At 40.1% G+C, this 20,299-nt stretch overlaps 6 protein-coding genes across 6 annotated transcripts; 2 read left to right on the top strand and 4 right to left on the bottom strand.

The window, feature by feature from the left end:
* Positions 1–2,128: 2,128 nt before the first annotated feature.
* UREG_07014 (uncharacterized protein) lies at positions 2,129–2,533 on the bottom strand (the record flags this gene model as incomplete). Its single annotated transcript, XM_002584001.1, has 1 exon — positions 2,129–2,533. The coding sequence occupies one exon, from the start codon at positions 2,531–2,533 to the stop codon at positions 2,129–2,131; it is 405 nt and encodes a 134-aa protein (XP_002584047.1).
* A 4,360-nt stretch (positions 2,534–6,893) lies between these two features.
* On the bottom strand, positions 6,894–7,073 carry UREG_07013 (uncharacterized protein; the record flags this gene model as incomplete). Its single annotated transcript, XM_002584000.1, has 1 exon — positions 6,894–7,073. One exon carries the CDS (start codon positions 7,071–7,073, stop codon positions 6,894–6,896), a length of 180 nt encoding a protein of 59 aa, XP_002584046.1.
* Positions 7,074–8,238: 1,165 nt separating this feature from the next.
* On the top strand, positions 8,239–8,753 carry UREG_07012 (uncharacterized protein; the record flags this gene model as incomplete). The annotated part of the gene is made up of 2 exons (XM_002583999.1): positions 8,239–8,503; positions 8,611–8,753. The coding sequence occupies 2 exons, from the start codon at positions 8,239–8,241 to the stop codon at positions 8,751–8,753; spliced, it is 408 nt and encodes a 135-aa protein (XP_002584045.1).
* Positions 8,754–9,724: 971 nt separating this feature from the next.
* On the bottom strand, positions 9,725–10,623 carry UREG_07011 (uncharacterized protein; the record flags this gene model as incomplete). Its single annotated transcript, XM_002583998.1, has 3 exons — positions 9,725–9,972; positions 10,209–10,303; positions 10,586–10,623. The coding sequence occupies 3 exons, from the start codon at positions 10,621–10,623 to the stop codon at positions 9,725–9,727; spliced, it is 381 nt and encodes a 126-aa protein (XP_002584044.1).
* A 217-nt stretch (positions 10,624–10,840) lies between these two features.
* On the bottom strand, positions 10,841–11,278 carry UREG_07010 (uncharacterized protein; the record flags this gene model as incomplete). Its single annotated transcript, XM_002583997.1, has 1 exon — positions 10,841–11,278. One exon carries the CDS (start codon positions 11,276–11,278, stop codon positions 10,841–10,843), a length of 438 nt encoding a protein of 145 aa, XP_002584043.1.
* A 5,939-nt stretch (positions 11,279–17,217) lies between these two features.
* Positions 17,218–17,728, top strand: UREG_07009 (uncharacterized protein; the record flags this gene model as incomplete). The annotated part of the gene is made up of 2 exons (XM_002583996.1): positions 17,218–17,539; positions 17,595–17,728. The coding sequence occupies 2 exons, from the start codon at positions 17,218–17,220 to the stop codon at positions 17,726–17,728; spliced, it is 456 nt and encodes a 151-aa protein (XP_002584042.1).
* Between the last annotated feature and the right edge of the window lie 2,571 nt (positions 17,729–20,299).

Genomic DNA, 20,299 nt, shown 5'->3' with positions numbered 1-20,299 from the left:
CATCACCCCTTGGACTTGCTGCATTTTGCTGATGGAAATGTATGCATGTGTTCAAAGAAATGCTGCCAACTGCAAAAAGCCCTGTTGGTCCCTGGGCTGAAGAGCCTGAAGAATTTATAGTTGATACACTCACTACAAATCAAAGCTGCCAGTATAATTAAATATAAAACACCTAAAGAAATCAGTAAATTCTAGAAACATCTGAATATCATGTATAGAGCCAGGTTCTGGCCAGTTGAATGCCATTTCCAAGTGGCTACCATCCAGATGAATTTCATCATGTCCAACAATATATTCAAGGAACTTCATCTCTTTCTTATGGAATTTGCATTTCAATAACTTAGTGTATAGCTTGTGGCTATGTAGCTGCTGTAGGACTTTGGTAATGTGTTGAATATGCTCTTCTTCAGTTTGAGAGAAAATAAGTATGTTGTTGATGTATACAATAACATGGTCATCTAAGAGATTACCCATAACATTGTTGATATATGCCTGAAAGGTTGCTGGTGCATTGCAGAGACCAAATGACAAGACTGTATATTCAAAATGGCCATATTGAGTATGAAAAGCTGTCTTCCATTCATTGCTGTGATGTATCCATATATGTTGGTATGCATCATGGAGATCCAGCTTGGTTAGCCATTGTGTGCCACTCAGTCTATCAAGTAATTTGTCAATTTGGAGTAGGAGGTAATGATTTTTAATAGTTGCTGCATTTAATCTCCTGTAATCAATGCAAAGATGCAGTGATCCATTGGCTTTCTTGATGTAGAGTATAGATGCTCCTGCAGGACTAGTGGAAGGTCAAATCCATTCTTGTTGTTGTTTATCTTTGATATATTTCTGTAAGGTGTTCAATTCTTTTGTTGACATGACATAAATCTTTTTCCAAGATGGCATTTGATCTTCTTGTAGGTTAATTGAATGTTCCACACAGCTATCTGGCAGCTTGCTAGCTGCTTCCATTGAGAAGACTTCTGTGTATTGTTGATAATGTTCAGGAAGGCTGAGCATGGTGTTTTCAGATTTTTGTTTGGCTAAAAGCATGTAAACAACTTCATGTCAAGAGGTCTTTGAAAAATGATGTGGGTTTTCAATTTGGAGTTTGGCTGGTTTCTTGCTGTGATATTGCCAAGAGTCAGCAAACCAATCAATAATGAGGTTTGTCTCCACTAACCAAGGTAGGTCTAGTAACATATCATATGTTGAAAAATTCATAACTTTGAACATTTGATTAATCATCTTCTCCATTCCTTCCAAATCTTTAAGCTTGCAGGTAAGAGCAATTTCTCCATAACAAACAGCATTTGATCTGTCAGCTAATTTCAATTTTTTGCAGTGATTTTGGGGGTTCCCAGCTGCTTTGTAGCAGCTTCCTATATGCAATGCACTCAACAAAATTGCCTGAATTAATGAGAACACAGTTTAATAAGAGATATTTTTCTGATTTTATGGTAGCAACAATCAGTTTACATTCTGAACAGCATCCAGCTAGTCATTTGCTGCTATATTCCTGTGAGCTCTCTGCTGACATAGGTTTACTCTCCAGCTCCATAGGTTCTTCCTGCAATTCTTCCATTTCTCAAACTTCTTCAGGGATATAATTAACACTGGGTGGAGGATTGGTCTTCCCATGGAAAGATCACTGCTTCTTAACTGTTTGATCACTGGTCTTCCATTTGGGACAGGCATTCACCATATGATCTTGCTGGTTACAATTGAAACAATGTTCTTCTTGCTTTTGTTGTTCTTTCTGCTTGGGACAAGTATAGGGGTGGGTAAATTGCTGCTTCTTAGCTGAATGCCCTCAGGAGTGTTCATCTGTTGGCTTTCTTTTCTTATTCTTGTCACAAAATTCTCTTCTTCTCATGTTGTGAGAGTCTCAAGAGTTGATGCAGCTAGTTTCCCAATACCCAGCAGCTTTCTCATAACAAGCAGTCATAGAGAACAATTTCTGAAGAGTATCTGGCACTTCTTGTTCTTGGATTTTATATTGGATTCAGATAGGCAATTTAATTAAAGCTTGAGAGACTCACAATTGCTGATGTTGACATTCTATGGGGGTTGTCTCAAAATCATGCCAATGTTCCATAAATTCTCATTCAAAATCAGGGATGGATTGTCCTGCTCAAAAGTGTAGAGCTGTCATCCTTCTTGCTGCTGTACACCTGCAATTCTCTGGAGCTTCAATCCAGTCCAATGGTTTTGTTTTAAGACCATTGAAGGTGAATGCATTCCAATCAATATGCTCCCTTTCCAAATCCCATGAGGCTTGGAGATTGTCCCACAACCTAGCTGCTACATATTTGATCTTTTCCTTCTCAGCAGCATAGATCCTGCTTTTTGCCTTGAGATAACTCTCACATGCTTGAATAAATTCCCAGTATTTCTTCCAATTCCATCCCTTATACAAGTCTGGCTCCGGGAACTGTTTACCTTCTTGCTTATAGACAACTTGTGGCAAGGTAGCAGCTGCTTGTTCCTGTTGTGTTGATATTTGTTGAAGAAGAGTGTTAAACTGATCTGAGGCCATTGTATACATGGTTCCTGTTGCAGGAGGGTTCCTATCTTTCATGTCTCTGTGACTTGACTGTGAGATAGCTGGAGAGAACTCTGAGAATCTGACTGCAGATTCTCATCAGCTCTGAGGGGTATTCTGTTCATTCTCTTTTATAGTGGATCCAAAAGTTTGTGGCAAACCTGCTGAGATCTCACAGAGAAGATGATTAGACAGCACACTCTCTTTAGTTTCTTAAAGGAAGTGATTCAAAACTGTAATGACTAGCTTGGCCACTGCCAGGGACTAGATGTCTTCTTGTTATTGGAATGGAACTACAAGAGTACTGGTAGCTAGTGGCTAGCTAGAAGCCAGGTAGAGGTTGTTGCCATTGAATTAAGCAATATTGGTGTATAACCAAATGTGTATAATAATATATATATATATATATATATATATATATATTGTAGATTAGATCCTAGTATTCAATGAATAGTAAACAAATTGCTTGCCCCCTTTCAAGTGGGCAAGGTGGTCCCCTGCTTATATCTTCAGAGTGGCAACATCTTACTGCAATGCTGTCATAGATATTATCTGCTGGGTGGCAGCTAGGCAGCTGCCTCTTGCCAGTGGTGTTCTTACAATTAGTCCTACAGTTGGCCATGTAATATTAGCATTAATGTTGGTGTACCCATTTCCGCAACTGTGCTTACCAAATCCTCAATTTCAGGTTTGAAATATTTCAAGGTGAATAGTTCTTCCTTGCTCAACATAACTGTTCATACAATTCCAGTCACAATTATACAACAAAGAGCATTCATAGATTGTTGACTTTCATTGCATGAAATTGTCATGCAAAATAATGACACCAGTGTCACCAACTCTGTAAGATATGATTCATTCCCAGGGGTCTCCCTCCTGTGAAAGGCATGGGCGCCTGCTTAAGTTGCACTTTGCACCAACACAGTCACAGCCTGTGTGAAAATTGGAATTGATGGGATAAACATCTTCCTGCATCTTGTAATTGCTTATAAATTCAAAATTAGAGTGGTGCTTGGGACTGGGACAGGATCCCAAATCCCATGTGTGTTGATCCCAGCCCCAAATTTGGCTTGGAGTTTGATCCTGGTGGCAGCCATATTGGTCCCATATCCCATCCTGATGGGATAATGGAACTGGGATCCCATACTAATTTGATAGTAATCCTGGCTGACACCATCCCACAATAAGAATTGTGTACCAAATCCCATGCATTCCATGGTAGGGATGGGACCGGGTTGGGATCGGGATCCTGCCACTAGTATATAAGATGGGTGATGTGGGTATAGCAGTGTTAAAATTGCTGAAATATGCTAAGACCATTACCAAAATTCATTACTTTTTTATATGAATGTGGGATGGGATTGGGATCCCAATCCCATATGTGTATATCTCAGTACCAAACTGAATAGGCTGTACCATGTTCCATCCCATCCCATCCTGGCTGGTATGTCCCACAGGAGGGAAATGGGACAGGAAAACTGGAATTGGATTCAGGATCCCAGTTCCACTGACCCAGCCTATTCAAAATTAAAGTCCATAATGTGGGAATTGCCATTAAACATAATATGGACTGGAGGTCCATCAATTGAGGTGACTTTTTTTGCATAGAGATTTTGCAAATCTAAGGGTGTTTGATGTGACTTCCACAGTGGCTGAAAGATTCAAACTCTGTGATTGAATTTAGTTGCACTTCACTTCACACCCTTGACTTTTGCATACATTCCCGCAACTTTCTTGGGGGTATTATGAACCAAGAAAAAGTCATTTTTGGCTGATGTTTGAATGTTGCCAGAAGCAGGTCAGTGTTGTTGAATGAGGTTTTAATTGTCTAAATGGCTGGGGTTGTGGAAGGGGCCATGGAAGGAGTTGTGGCCAGTGGGATTCTAGAGAGGATTTAGAAATGAAAGAGCTGCCAGGGGGTGCTGTCTTTCATATCTTTGAGCTTGGGGGTGTTATGAATCAAGAAAAAATCAGAAAGACCACAGTGGTTTAGGAGTGAGGAAGCAGGGGAGTCTGTTTCATCTCACCTTCATTTTCAACTGCTGAAGCTAACACAGCTCTCTGCTTCAGAAGAGCTTAAAGAATTTCTGATGAAAACAATTCTGAGCTCTTGTGGTTTTCTTTGTGTCTTATGCTGAACTAATAACTTGTTTCAGTTAACAAGACTTTTTGGCTGATGTTTGAATGTTGCCAGAAGCAGGTCAGCATTGTTGAATGAGGTTTTAATTGTCTAAATGGCCAGGGTTGTGGAAGGGGTCATGGAAGGGGTTGTGAAAGGAGTCATGGAAGAGGTCATGGCTGGCAGAATTCTAGAAAGGATTTAGAAACAGAAGAGCTGCCAGGAGGTGCCATCTTTCATATCTTTAAGTTGTAAGCAAGCAGGCTGGTCCTAACTAGAAAATCAAACCACAGTCTGGTTGAGATTTTTATTGCAGATTTGAATGATTTGGCTTGTAGGAGCTTGTAGGAGCTTTGTGGTCAGAGGTGCCAGAGGTGTTCTGTGGCTGTATGGATGCTTAGTAAGCTAGATTGTTCATTTATTCAAGAAATTGTTCTAAATAGGCTTAGCTTCTTACATGAGTCATCCATTTAACCAATGATATTTTGCCTAAAGGGGCTTAGTGTGGCATGGGTCATTCATTTATCCTGTCCCAGCAAATTGTGGGAAGGCACTCTCTCATAATATACATGCTTCAGTAGGGGTGGTGGTGGCGTGATGGAATAGCAATAACATAGGAAAAGGAGAATAGAAATGAATGAATGGCACCATTTAATAATGGTCTCCAGTGTTATTGTCCTCTGGTACAGACAACAAGCAAAGAAGGTTGTGCAGTTCTGGTGCTGGTCTTCCAGTGGTTCTAGCCACACAATATGATTCTGCTCCATAGCACTCTCTTTCCAGTTGGAAGGTTCTCTGAATCAGATCAGAGATCCAAGCTTGGGCATGCTGTCTCCAACTGTGGATATATTGCCTGGTGGCAGTCTCATTGGGGCTGAAAAGAATGTCTAAATCCATCATTACCTGCAGGTTTGTCCACCTTTCTCATCCAACTAAGGCATTCAAAATATGTCCCATTCCATCTAAATGGATAGTGGCAGGGAACAAATATGGAATTATTGAGTATTGATTAGAATGCCCTGAAGGAGATGTTGGTCCAGGTGATAGATCTCAATGAGCATTTGCAAGTTGTGATCATGTGCTGCTTTCTAGCACTTTCAAACTATCATGGTTGTCTTGAATTGCTACATACCAAGGCAACATGGTATGTTGTTGTTGTTTACATGGGCTGTGGGCATCATGTGGCAGGAGGAGAGAGGTAATGCAAACATCACTGGCATTGCATATGACATCCATTCATCTTGTTTTGAACTGTTTGGCATCAGCCTCAGTGAACATGGTGGGTTTGATTCAGTGTATGTACCCATTGGTACCCAATCCACATTGTTCAACTAGTTTCCACCATTCTTCAAGATGATGGTGCATGCTGGGTGGTATTTGCATACAATCACCTTGAACTTCATTCATTAACATCAGAGATTCTTGGATCATATTCACCCCTCTTCCATTTTTAATCACATCCAGAATGTTGACATCAATATGTCTAAAGAAGGTTTTATCCCCCAGTTTGGCATATTTCACATAGTATGGGTAAGAAATCATGCGCCAAGCATGATCCAGTCACAAAAGAACATATCAGAGATAGTAGACAGGGTTTTGTTGCATTAGCTGCTGATCAATGCTATGATACATTACCCTCAACCATCCATAGTTATCTTGTCCTCCCATAAGCCTTTGATGGTGGAGATACATGTTGAATTCCTCAGACACTATTTGCATGATGCTTGAGCTGTCAGGGCTTGCTTCCTTCCACCATGCCATAAGATCAGAAAGGGTGACTGAACCATCATTGTGTCATGCTGATGCAATATTCTCACCAAAAATGCCAGTAATTCATGCATATTTTCTGTAGTCAAAGCCAGTCATTCTAGCAACTTGCAGAATCTTCTCTGAATGCTTGTACTTGTATATCCTCAACATATCTTCAGGATGGGGAGGTTGGTTTGTCAGTCAGAATCAATTGTATGTGGCTTCCACTGTTTTGACAGCGCCTAAGTCATTCTGATGCTCATATAGATGGCATAATCTTTGAATAAGGCCTGTTAAATTGAGTAATCTTGTCTGCAATCCTAATTTTGAGGCCAGAAGTTTCAAATGGTCATAACATAAGGATGGGCAGCCACTGCTGAATGCATCTCCAACTGCTTTCAAAATGTGCATAACCTCAACAGCATTCCAATGTTTTGTATCTCTTATTTTTGTGAGAAGAGATTTTTCAAATCCATTGCATTTGCATCAACTCTGTTTGGCCAGTTGTGTTTTCTCAGCTTCTGCTGGAATGTCTTCATCAGACTCAGGAGGTAGAACTGACTCAATGTCTTCATTGTCATCTTCTTGCTGGTGTGCAATGGCAGCAATTCTTTGAGACTGTCTAGTGATGCTTGCAGCTGGCCTACTGGAGGAACTTCCAGACATTGTTCATTGACATATGGGCATATTGCTATGCTGTGAGGGGATACTAACATTCTGACTGTGTGTTCCACCAGTTCCACTCATGATAATGGATCATGGACTTGTCATTTGTGGGCTTTCAACAGGACTGCCTATCTGGCTATGTGATGCTTGTGGTGAATGAGGACTATTCAATGTTTGGTTAATAGATCTCATTGACATACTTGAATGGAATAGAATAAGTTGCTGTAGGATCCCTTGCAGTCCTGCTTCCAGTCTGTTTCTTCTAATATCTTGTTGACTAGATATGTTGTAGAAATCATTATTGACATTGTCATGTGCAAAATTAACATCTTCTGGTAGAACTGCATGTGTTCTTTGATGTCCAGCCCCTTCAGTGGTAATGTGTTGATACATGCTGACATTGATCTGGTGAACAAATGTGTTCCAGTCATTGTAACAATTTAGTGTCTGTCTAGTTCATTGAGCCATCCACAATGTGTCAACATGCTTCCAAAGAGCATCAATTCAATCATTTCCCCATTTGTTCACAAGCCTGTTCTTGATACTTGCAATGTCTCTTTGCTTTTTCTGCACTTGTTGAGCAACTTTCCAAGACACATTGAAGTCACTTTCAAATTAATGTTGGTCTACATGTGTTCAAGCTTGCAATCAGTTGATGTAGCCATAGAAGTTGATGACTATATCTTCCAGTAGATTGTGGGTGGACATAGGCTCTTCCATAAGTTGGCTTTGTAGGAAATAATGTTCTTGCAACAGGCAAAACTCAATATATTGAATAGCTTCTTGAATATTTGGAAAACACATACTCCCAATGGTAACAGTGGCATTTCCAGGAGTTGCCATATGGCTTGCTTGAGGTGTGATGGTCAACTGAGGGGGGGGGCTAGCACAACTGCTTGGGTCCATTTTGATACAGCATGGGTGTTTTGAAAATAATAAGGAAAAGGTATACAGAGAGGGTATACAGAGAGGTGTAAAGGTGGTGTTTTCTCAAATCTCAAATGTAGAAGAATCATGAGTTGGAACAGGAAGGAAAAAAAAGAATGGCAAAAGGCATCAATATGCTTTTATAATATAGGAAATTCTTTTAACAAAAGAAATGAGGCAGGCAAATGCCATCAACTTCACTTGAATACTTCATCTGTCACACCAATCACCATACATAATGGGGGTCATTGTAAAGGGAATGTGCTGCAAACAAAGACCTCACAAACAAGAATTCTTACAAATTATCACAGCAAATCTTTGTCCTTCAGGAATTCCACTGCTTGACAAACTTGACAAAGAGTCACCATCATTCTGCTCATCTTCAGCATTTGTATCAGAAGAGGAAGAAGGGGAAGAGATGGGTGAATTATTTGAAGACATGATAACATCACCATCATTCTCCTCAGAGCTATCCTCTCTGACATGGGAAGATGACTCATTCTGTAAGTTCACAGCTACATTGCTCATGCTTTTTGTTCTCACTCTACTATTCTTTTCCTCACTCTCATTAACACAAGCTTTGATGGCTAACACCTCTTCTCTTGTATAGCACTTCTTAAATCAATTCTCTGCAAAAGAATCTTTGAATTCAGTGCTGTTCAATTCTTCAAGCTGATAGAGCTCTTTATCATGATGTGCAATCTTAACACAATACAGACCAAGTCATCAAAATTGAAGAGTCTTGCTTCTTGACATATCTCATTCATTCTTTGTATTATGCACAAGCACAATATCACCAACTTTCAAAGGTTTTGACTGAATCTGTTTATTGTCATCAAAACATTCTTCATTGACCAACTGCATTCATTTCCTGTGCAGAACTGCCTCCTCAATATCCCCATCATGTTGTTCAATTTGCCTTGCATGCAATGTGAGCAAGTTCTCAGTCATTTGAACAGTTCTCCAGGGAAGGGTCTGTCAGGTAGGAACTTTGAGTTCAATGGACAAAATGGCTTTCTGACTCATCATCATCTGATAGAGTGTCATTCTGGTAGTACTTTTAACAGTCATTCAATCAGCCATAAGAATTGCAGGTAGGTGTTTGAGTTAATTCTTTTCAGTTCCATGGGTGGCCTTAGCAAGCTCATCTCCAATGGTTTTATGGCCTGCTTCAATTTGACCATTTGTCTTAGTATTATATGCTGAAATAATAATCTGATCAATATGATATTTCTTAGCCAGTATTTCTATGACTTTCTTATTCTCCAGGTTTCACTGTCCATAACAAATTTCTTAGGCATTCCCCATCAGCAGGTGACATCCTCATATAAAAATTGAGTCACAGCTTCCACAGTCACTTTCTTCAATGCACAAGCTTCAATTCAATTCAACAGATCATTCTGAGCAACAACCAAATAATTTTGTCCATGGCAAGAGAGCATATGCTTGATATTGACACCAATGTGTTTCCAAACAGTAGGGGTCCAAGTGGGGTGCAATTTCTCATTAATTCATTGAGATGCTCAAAGTTGACAACCATTGCAAGATTTGACATATGCTGACATGTCTCTATAAATACCAGGTCATCAGCACTGAGCTGCAACAGCAGAATATGTTCCTTCATGTCCTTTATGGCCCAGTTCATGATGCATGTCATGCATTATCTTCTCTCAAATTTCCTTACCATCAACAATGTGTTGAAGGGGAACACTGAATCCAGCACATCAAAATAGCAGATCATCTTCAACAACAAACTTGGTTGCTTTCTGCTGGAAATGGTAACAATCCTTGAAGGCCATGTCCTTAGGTTTTGTCAAGGTTGTTAGGTAGAATGCTATTTGCTCCAATTCTTCCAAATATGTTGAATCCAGAATTCTTGGTGTTTCAGCAACATCATGAACCATTGCTGTGTGGCACTTAGAGAATAAATCCTCCTTGTCAGGGCCCTCCCATTCAGGAAGTTCATCACCAGCTAGATCTCATCATGACAATTCATCAGCAATAGACATGTCTTCTTTCTGGGAATGTGCTTGATGGTGAATAACCAAATTCAGGCAATTCATTGGTTCACCATGGCTCCAGGAACATCTGTAGTGGTACAATTCAATTGAGCAACCAAGGTCTTTGCATCCACTTCAAGTGTGAAATGTATTCCATAGACCCAACATCAAAACTTCTTAAGGGTTTTTAAAACAACTCTGCACTCACATTTACCAGCATCATATTTCTTCTCAGGATCGCCCCAAACACCAGATTCATATTGAGCAGGGTGTTGAGCTCCACATTGGATTTGCATGAGGCACCTGCTGTAGTCTATAAGACTAGTGTCAATGGCTATAATAATAATCAAAGGTGATTTCTTGTGATTAATTGGCAGAACTGAGAGATGGGATGCAAGCTTGGCCTTTAAAGTATTGAACATCTCTTTGTGTTTGTAGGATTCAATCCCAAGTCACATTTCTTTGAAGAAGACCATACAACAGCTCTGCAATCCATCTGTATCTCTCAATAAGAATCTGAAAATATTCAGCCAATTCTAGAAATTCATGAAGTTCAGCAGTCCCTGTAGAAGTTGGCCAACTTACAGTTTTCTCAATCTTCTCTGCATCTGAACTGCTTTCATTGTATGAACACACCCAACCTACCACACCTGTGTCTTTTATACACTGTTGTGACTTGCCTCCAGTGACCCTGGCATCAGCAACCTCAACTCAATACAGCACATGGTCAAGATTGATGATGTGCCCCAACACAAATCTTTGAACTCTGGGAATTATCCCCTCACCACCATATGTTGATCTCAGACCTTTAACTTCTATATCATTGGTGTAAGCACAACCTCAGGAAGGAATGATGCCACTGTTCAATATGGCTGCAATCCCACACTGAGCTTGAGCGGGTGAATTCATAGCCCCTTGAACCAAAGCAGTTTGCTGGTAGGAACTGATTGGGGTGTTGAATGCTGTCATATTCCTGCTTTCTTCAGCCAACAAAGAATTGTCATATCTGGAGAAAAGATCAACAAGTGAGGCAATTGCCATTCCTGCAAATTCTTCAGCAAATTCATCACAATTCAGAGGAATAAACACATCATGAATCACAATCACATTGCAGTGCTGAGCTGCATCAACAAAACAACACATCCCCTTCTTCTTTTTCTCAATGAGGAAATAAGGATTTGAATGGGGGCCATGGCTAGGCTCTAAGGTTCCTGCTTTGACAGAATCATTAATAATGTCAATAAACTGCTTTTGAAGGGCATGAGGGATTTGACACATCTTAGTCTTCCATGCATTATGCAGAACCATTCAAATTTCTTTAGAAGGAAAAATCTCTGGTTGAACACAACTCATATTCTTGAAAGACCATGCCAACACATCTTTGTGTTTATATAGCATAGCAAGAAGCAATTCTCTCCCCTTCAGCCAAAGCTGTTTGCCAACATCCATCTTCTCAATTCTTTCATTTGTCAGTCATGATCCAAAAGAAATCAACAAAATCCAGAGCTTCAGCCATCAGTTGAACTCAGTCCTGTATTCAATTCACAAAGATTCAGGGTGATGCCTCTCCAAACAAACCTCAACCCAATTTGCAAGCTCTTTGGGCTTTGAACCATCAGATTCATCTGGAGTCAGCAGTTTAACTCTGTCAGCAACACATTTATACTTGATGCCTTTGAAAATGGCCTTCATGAAACCCTCTGAGCAAGGATCAGTCTTTTGAGAATCTGTATTCCAATCATTATTGAACAGGTCAGTCCTATGGGACCTTCTTGAGACTTGAAAAGAATCTGATTGCTTGGAAATGGCACCATAAACATTCTTTGATACATGGCTGAGATGGCTTTTGCTGTGAGTTCCTGCTGTCAAGAATGGAAAAAACCTTCAGATAAACTCAACACCATCAACTTTCTCATGTTTCAATTGGTCAGGGTGGGTTCAGCTGACCATCTTGATGGTTTATCCCCTTTGGGTTAGTGCATAGTCAGGTTCTTCCAACAATTTTTCCAATGATTCTTTCAAAAATTCTGCAAATTCATTCAATTTCAAGTCTTTGAAGCCTTCAACATCTTCACCATAGTCCTCCTTCCAGGCATGGGAAACAGATTCTACCACTGAATCTCTGTCACAATCAAATTCATCAAATTCCTCCTCTTTCTCATAATCATTATAATCACTGTCAACTGAATCAAACATCATCTGTGCTGCCTTCATCTTCACCTCCACATCCCCACAGCAGCTTTCAGGAAAATCCTCCTGTCCTGCAAACATTCTCCTGGTTGAATGCCCGCCTACTCATTTAAACTCCTCTTGTTGTCACTGTCATAACCATTTTTTTTGCTTTCTGGAAAAATATCAAATTCAAATCTCACTGTTGAATTCAATGGCTTGAATTCTTGAAACCAAAGCCACTGAGTTTGATTCTTGTTGTACATGGAGCAAACCATTCATCTGTCAGATAAAGTGTCACATCCCCACCCTGCCATATATTGTCAAGATTGACTGAGGGCAATCTCATCATCTCCACCATTGATAATGAGAAAAGGGGCACACCAAATAAGACCTCAAAATTCTTTAGCCAAATCCTTTCAGCCAATCAAATGGAATAGCAAGAGAAAAAGCAATCAAAACTCATCCTGCAGGATTTGCTGTAGAATCTCTTGCTTTGCCATAGCAATCCATCACAAATACCACGCCCACCGCACCACCAGAATATGTCTCAGCTTGGTCACCAAAATGAAGCAGGCAAATCTTGGGAAGGCACCCTCCCATAATATATGTGCCTCAGTAAGGGTGGCAGTGGCGTGATAGAATGGTGATCAATCATATATGCCCGTCAACAACAAACCCAACAGGAAAACAATACCATAGGGAATTGGGAAGATGAAGATAGGGTGCTCTCAATCTTGTACAGTGGTGGAATCTCATTGTGCCAGTCATATGGCAATAATGTATGAACAACCAACACCTCCATACTGGAAGGTTGGAATAGTAGGAACAACCAAATAGAAGAAATAGTGAATTGTATAATCTATCTAGTAAGTAGAAACATGAATGAAAGATAAGATAGTACAGTAGCATGCTTCCTTGAAGGGGAGATGGCAATCTGGTTGAGTGAAATTCCAAACAGAACAAAAAAAGGTGCAATCCAATTGAATCTCAGACAATCAGCTCTCTAGGAACCAATCTGCTATGCTGTCAACCCCCAAACAGAGCATTTGCCAGTCCATGGCATCTTTCCCCATTCAAGAGACAACAGTATCATATTGGAGCATTTATCTTGCAGAAGTGGAAAATCACCTTCCACCCATCAAAGTAAAAAGTGTGGACTGTTGTGCTCTGTTACCACAGGTTGGGTGTTGATCAGCATGGTTGTGAGAAACTGGAAACATTTGGCAGTTTGGCTTGCAAGAATGATTCATAAACCTTGTAACAGAATCAAATTTTCTTCCATCAACAACATAGATACCATTGCCATCCCAATCCACAAGAAAGTCTAGTGAAAATAAGTAGCTCACTCTATTATTTGAGGTGGCAGCTTCACAGCTGTCAGCCTCAACTTTTGTCACTGCTTCACCAAGGTGGCAGTCAATGTATTGACCAGCCTGGATGAAATCTGCCGACCTTAGTCCTATAGTTGGCCATGTAATGTTGGCATTAATGTTGATATATCCATTTCTGCAATTGTGTGTACAAAATCCTCAATTTCAGGTTTGAAATATTTCAAGGTGAATGGCTCTTCCTTGCTCAACAATCTTGTTGTTGCCACAGGTTGGGCATTGATCAAAACTGGAAACATTTGACAGTTTGGCTTGCAAGAATGATTCATAAATCTTGTAATGGAACCAAATTTTCTCCCATCAACAACATAGATATCATCATCATCTCAATCCACAAGAAAGTCTAGTGAAAATAAGTAGCTCACTCCATTATTTGAAGTGGCAGCTTCACAGCTGTCAGCCTTGACTTTTGTCACTGCTTCACCAAGATGGCAGTCAATGTATTGACCAGCCTGAATGAAATCCACCAATCTTAGTTCTATAGTTGGCCATGTAATGTTGGCATTAATGTTGGTATACCCATCTCCATGATTGTGCATATGAAATCCTCAATTTCAGATTTGAAATATTTCAAGGTGAACAGTTCTTCCTTGCTCAACAATCTTGTTCATACAATTCCAGCCACAATTACACAATGGAGAGCATTCATAGATTGTTGACTTTTGTTGCATGAAATTGTCACACAAAATAATGACACCAGCATTGCCAACTCTGTAAGATATGATTCATTTCCAGAAGTCTTCCTCCTGTGAAAGGCATGGGCACCTGCTTAAGTTGCACTTTGCATCAACACAGTCACAGCCTGTGTGGAAGTTGGAATCAGTGGGATAAACACCTTCCTGCATCTTGTAATTGCTTATAAATTCAAAATTAAAGTCCACAATGTGGGAATTGTCATTAAATGCAATATGGACTGGAGGTCCATTGATTGAGGCAACTTTCTTTGCATAGAGATTTTGCAAATCTAAGAGCATTCAATGTGACTTCCACAGTGGCTGAAAGGTTCAAACTCTGCAATTGAATTTAGTTGTGCTTCACTTCACACCCTTGACTTTTGCATACATTCCCGCAACAGGTCAGCTCTCTAGAATCATATTTAAGATGTTTCTATGGCCTGAACCAGTGCAACCACTAGATTACCAGCAGTAGGTGTTTTCTTCTCTTCTCATGCACATTAAAACCATTTGCGCCTGTATTCTGTCAATGTTTGTGTTGATCCCCTTATTGGAAGGGTTCATTGTAGAGGAGTTATAATTTGTGGTATTGATGTATTCTAATATATCTTTTATCAGGGTGTATAAGTTTGTGTATAAGTTTGGGAAACAACTGTAGATATGTTTGCATTTATCTCCCCATTGGGAGAGTCTAGTGTAGGAGGGTTATGATTTGTGATATTAATGTATTCTGATATATCCTTCATTGAGGTGTATAAGTTTGGAGAATGACCATAGATATGTTTGTGTTCATCTTCTCATTGGGAGGATCCAGTGTAGGATGGTTATCATTTGTGGGATTAATGTATTCTCATATATCCTTCATCAACCAACTCTATGTTGGCTAAGGATTGGTTGGAATTAAAAGACAAGAATGTAATATGCCAATTTGGTGGTGCTTGTGCTTGCCTGGCTGGAGCTTGATATAATACCATTTTTGACAAGTTGAATTGAGGGCCATTACTGAATGGGTTTTAGCCTTTAGGTGGAAAAGAAATGAGTCTTGTGATGGGTGGAAGAGAAGAAAATAATCTAGAATGGGGTCCAGCATCTGGGGCTAGAGCTGCAGGAGAGAGTGGAGTTGTGGAAGAGTTTGGCAGTGGTAGATTAACCATTTGAGGTGGCTGAGGGAGAGTTAAGAGAGTTGTAGAGTGTGATCCACCTGTTGATGGACTCTGGAAGAGGTCCAGTTGGTTTGGATTCTGAGATGTGGCAGGTGCATTCTGGTGTAGCAGTGCTGAATAACCTGCAAGCTGGGGAAGTATAGATGGAGGAGCTATTTGAGTCCTGTTGTCTGAGTGAATTGCTGTGGGAGATATTGCAGCACTGACAGGTGACTTGAGTGTTGAATTCAATCTTTTTCTAAGATCTTCTCAATGTATTGTTTAAGAACTGTGAGTTTGATTTAAGCTCAAGATTGTAGAAATTCTGGAAGGTTGTTCTTGTCCATGATTTTTAATGTTTAACACCAATTCAGTTGCAGTTTCTGTATTTGATGTAGTATGAGCCAGGAAGGTGCAAGCACCACCCAAAGGTTCAGCTCTTGCAGTTTTCAGTAGAAAGTGTTTTTTGAGATCAGCCTCTCTTTTTGTGAGTATTCTTTGGCTTTTCTTGCGCCTCTTTTTTATTCCTGTGTTCCATTGATATTGGATCCAAAGACCTAGTCAAAGATAATTAGAGCAAGTCTTTAAAAGAAGAAGCAGGAGGATTTCATACAAAGATTGTTTTCACTTTGAATCAGACTTATGAAAGTTGTTTACTTGCTCAATATTATGATCTTGTGAATATGTCATGGGATTGCTAGTGTCTAGCACAGCTGATGCTGTTTCTTCTTTTCCACTTTGTAAAGAAGAAACAAGGTGTTATGCACAGCATTATGGCTTGGTGCTGAAGCAGTGGTGGCTGTTGTCTGACCAGAAGATGTGAGATCTTGTGGAAGCATACTCTGAAGTCATTGAGCATAACTTGAATGATCTGTAGAATCTAAGAAGGACTGACAGTGTTGACTAGAAAATAAGTCTGAGAATGGCTATGGGTGTCATTGCTAGTCTGCAAGATGAGTAACTGTTTTCAGTGTTTGAAGGGAGTTGGAACACTGCCTATCTAGAGTTCTGCTCATGCTATTCATAGTGAGAGTATTGGGCTCTGCAGTGTGCCAGCTCAAGATCAAGCTGGCAGATGGAAGGAAAGAGAAAGGGAAAAGCTGGGGGGAGAGGAGGATTTATATAGCTTTTCAGACTCCCCAGGTGAGCACTAAACCCCCCCTTGTGATCTGCTCAGTATGGTTGATTTTATATAGTGAATCACACCATAAAGTGAGGTGCTCTGTAAAGTGAATTCATATACTGAATTGCACCTTAACATGGGGCGCTTGGTAGGGTGAATTAGTGTAGTGAATTGCACTGTAAAGTGAAATCTCCATAAAGTGAAATCTCCATAAAGTGAATTCATATATCAAATTGCACCTTAACATGAGGTGCTTGGTAGGGTGAATTAGTGCAGTGAATTGCACTGTAAAGTGAATTTGTATATTGAGTTGCACCTTAACATGAGGTGCTTGGTAGGGTGAATTGGTATAGTGAATTGTGCTGTAAAGTGAGATCTCTGTAAAGTGAATTTGTATATTGAATTGCACCTTAACATGAGGTGCTCAGTAGGGTGAATTGGTATAGTGAATTGCACTGTAAAGTGAGATGCTCCATATATTGAAATCTGCACTCTCTATTGAGATTTTACAATCAATGCAGGAACTGCCAGTAGTAAAAAGGCAGATTCTATTTAACATACAAAGCTCAACAACTAGAAATACCCATTCAGCAATGTGGTATAGACTGTAAGAACTTATATGAAAAGGTGGGAATTTGTAGAATGGTAGATATGCAGAAAATCAAACCACTTACTGAGACCCTACAGCTATCAATCAGCAATTTTACAGCCCATAATAATGATTGAATTAATGAACCATCTTGTTTATGATGCTGAGAAGATGCCTGAGAAGCCCTACAAGACCTTTACAGACATTCTTGCCCTCCTGTATGTCAACAATCTGGTTCTTCAAGAGGACTTAGAGGTCTCCCTGGAGCAAATGGGGAACTGTGAGAATGTGCTGGTGCAGTCTCATGGGGTTATGCAAAACCTGAGCTGCAAGCACTGTGATGAGGGCTTCAGTCTGTTTACAGACTGTGTTCTTGTCCCCAGACACCTCAAAGGTGCATGCACCAATTGCTACTACAATAGTAGTGGATATTGTTGTTTGTTTTGTCCAGGTAAGTGAGGCCTGCAGACTGAAAAGACATGTTAGCTAACTGTTTGTGACTGTAGATGCAAAGAAGAGAAAGTGCAGCAAGGCTGCTACAACCACCACCACCACCACCAACAACACTGACATCAAGAAGCCCATGGAGGCTGAAAATTCAACTGTCAAAAAGACAAAGAGATTAGAGCAGAAGAAATGAGTGGCCCAAAAGATGTTCACTGTCATACAGGCAGCAACAATGACAGCAACAGCTCATGCTGAGATGCAACAGATCCTTGCAGCCTTCTTGAAAATAAGTCAGACAGCAGTCATTGCAGCTGCAAAAGCCTCATCTGTTCTGGCCACTGTCCTGGACATAGTGGCAGTGGAATATGCTGAAAAGACCAGTTATGAAGGTATTGAGGGGGGGAAGAAGAGGAAAGAGACAGCAGGAAGGAGAATATGATTGTGAGAGGATGGGAGATATTGAAGCTGTTGTGAGAATTGCAGAGGCTGCAGAGGAGGCTCTTCAGAGCATAGATTAGAATGCAATGTATAGTTAGCATGAGAGACTGGATAATAAAGATTCAGATCTACAACATCTAGAGATTGATCTTGAGACTTGTTTTTCCAAATGCATTCATCTTGCCATTGTCCACAATCAGCACCATGAGATTGCAGAGTGTTGGTCTTTCATTCTTCAGAAGAATGATCAACAGATCAGGCAGTATGCAGCTTGACATTGCTTTATATGCTGCAGCTGAGCATCTTCTGTGTGAGGGAAAGACATGTCTTCTGCCTGGTGACAATCTCACCATCTGGAAATGCTTTCAGCTTTGCAACATTTCTATATTTGTACACTAGAAGGTCAGCCAGCCTGCCTGAGTATTGAACCACATCAAATGAGTGCACTCACCCTCCATTTCTGCTGCCTCCTGCTGTACACTGCAGATGTGATTTTCAGACAGCTTGTGCGGGCATTGTCCAAGGCTTAAGCTGCAACCAGCTGTAAAGATAATCATGTAGATGGCATGACTGCACTGAGATCATTAAAAAGAATGGAGAGGGTGAATCAAGTGTGAGTTGAAGAAGATGAGACCAAAACAAATTAGTTATAGGAAAAGGTTGGAGTGATCAAGAATTACATAAGATTGGGGAGAATTAGCCTTCATGTACCTGAATACATGATTAACTTCATCATGTGAAGTTGGATCTTGATGCCCTTTGCTCTGAGATCATGTGATAGACAGATACATCAAAAGATTAATTCTTATTGTGTCATTTCAGTTTCATCAATAAACATCTTCCATTATTGTTTGTATTTCAATAAATTGCTGTTGTGCTCAAATAATTCTTTCAAGCTTCTCTCCATCTGTGAACAATATTATTTGTCCAATGTCAGTAAGGTATTATATTCTAATGTTCAAGTATATTTTGCTAACATTTCATGTCTATTGTGCTTTTTTGCATAGCTCCCACAGAAAGTCATGAATTCATCTCTAGACCAAAACTCACTGGATACCCATGCAGTTGTCCCTGTTGATTTAACAGTAAACAACATTCTGCTAGGAGGAAAATCTTTCCCATTATTTCAAGACATAGTCCCATTCCTAAGGGAGCAGTGAGTGAAACTGTCTGATGCTGAGTATCAGATCTTGCAGACTGAAACTGGTCTTCTCATGAACCAACTGGAACAGAGTATTGATGAGTTTGTTCTTGAAGCATATCAATATTTCCAGGATGATAAAGACTGGATTAAGTTTACACAGTCACAGGAATACAAGTACACATGGTCAGCAATTGAGATATGTGCTCAGACAGCAAAGTCAAATTGGTTTAAATACAAAAAAGCCTGTGAGAAGATTCAAAACTGTTGGGGTGAACAGGCAGAAGTTGCACTTGGTTTAAGTCAGACCAACCAGTTCAACCATGTGCTTGGTCAGATTGCTGATCAATACAGTTATAGTGAAGACATGGGTTGCATTGCAAATGCAGTGCACTGGCACTTGAGTCATTCTTCAATTGGGCAGTCTGCAACTCCTCAAATTGTGTTTTCAGATCTGTGTAGAGTTTGAGACAACAAAGAGCCATACATACCATTGACATCTGATCAGATTCATGAAATTGAGTGCTTTCTCAATGCAGATGGGCTTTTGCAAAAACTTGAACCAATCAGCATCCCACCATCAGATGATGGATCTAGACCATCTGTTCAACTACTGTCCAACAGCAGCCCAACACAACACAATAGTGCATTCCAGAATCAACCCACAGAATCTGAAGCAGAATCTCCAGTTGTTGGTGCAGAGTCAAAGACATCTAGAATCTATGAGAGTGTTGTTCAGTCAAGACTCTCTATGTCAGAGAATGAAGCATTGCCAGCAACCCAGAACAACTTGCTGACACAAGTTAGTTCTCAAAATGAAAGAAGAGGAAATAATCAGATTTCAGCAACACAAAATCAGCAAGCTGAGAATCCCAAGCTTTGTTCACAACAAGCATCTGACACTCCACTGTGTGATGTGAGACAGCAGAATAGTGAGCTTGATGTTGGATTGGCAACTTCAAATGCCTGACAACCACAAGCAACAAATATATTGCTTTCATACCAATTCAAGGCCTGTGAACTAACCAGACCTGAAACACCATATGAACACATTCTGGGAGATCTTGCTGTTCAGTGTGGTGTGAAAGAGCAAGACTTTTCTGGTGACTTTAAAAACCAGGGATTTATTGATGTTGTCAGTCTATTGGATTGGTGGGACGCAGGAACTGATGGGTTATCAGCATT

The sequence above is a fragment of the Uncinocarpus reesii genome, genomic scaffold (assembly GCF_000003515.1).
Source record: "Uncinocarpus reesii 1704 scaffold_4 genomic scaffold, whole genome shotgun sequence".
Lineage (NCBI taxonomy): Eukaryota > Fungi > Ascomycota > Eurotiomycetes > Onygenales > Onygenaceae > Uncinocarpus > Uncinocarpus reesii.
Note: the sequence above shows the minus strand (reverse complement) of the source record. Positions and strands in the feature narration are given on the sequence as shown.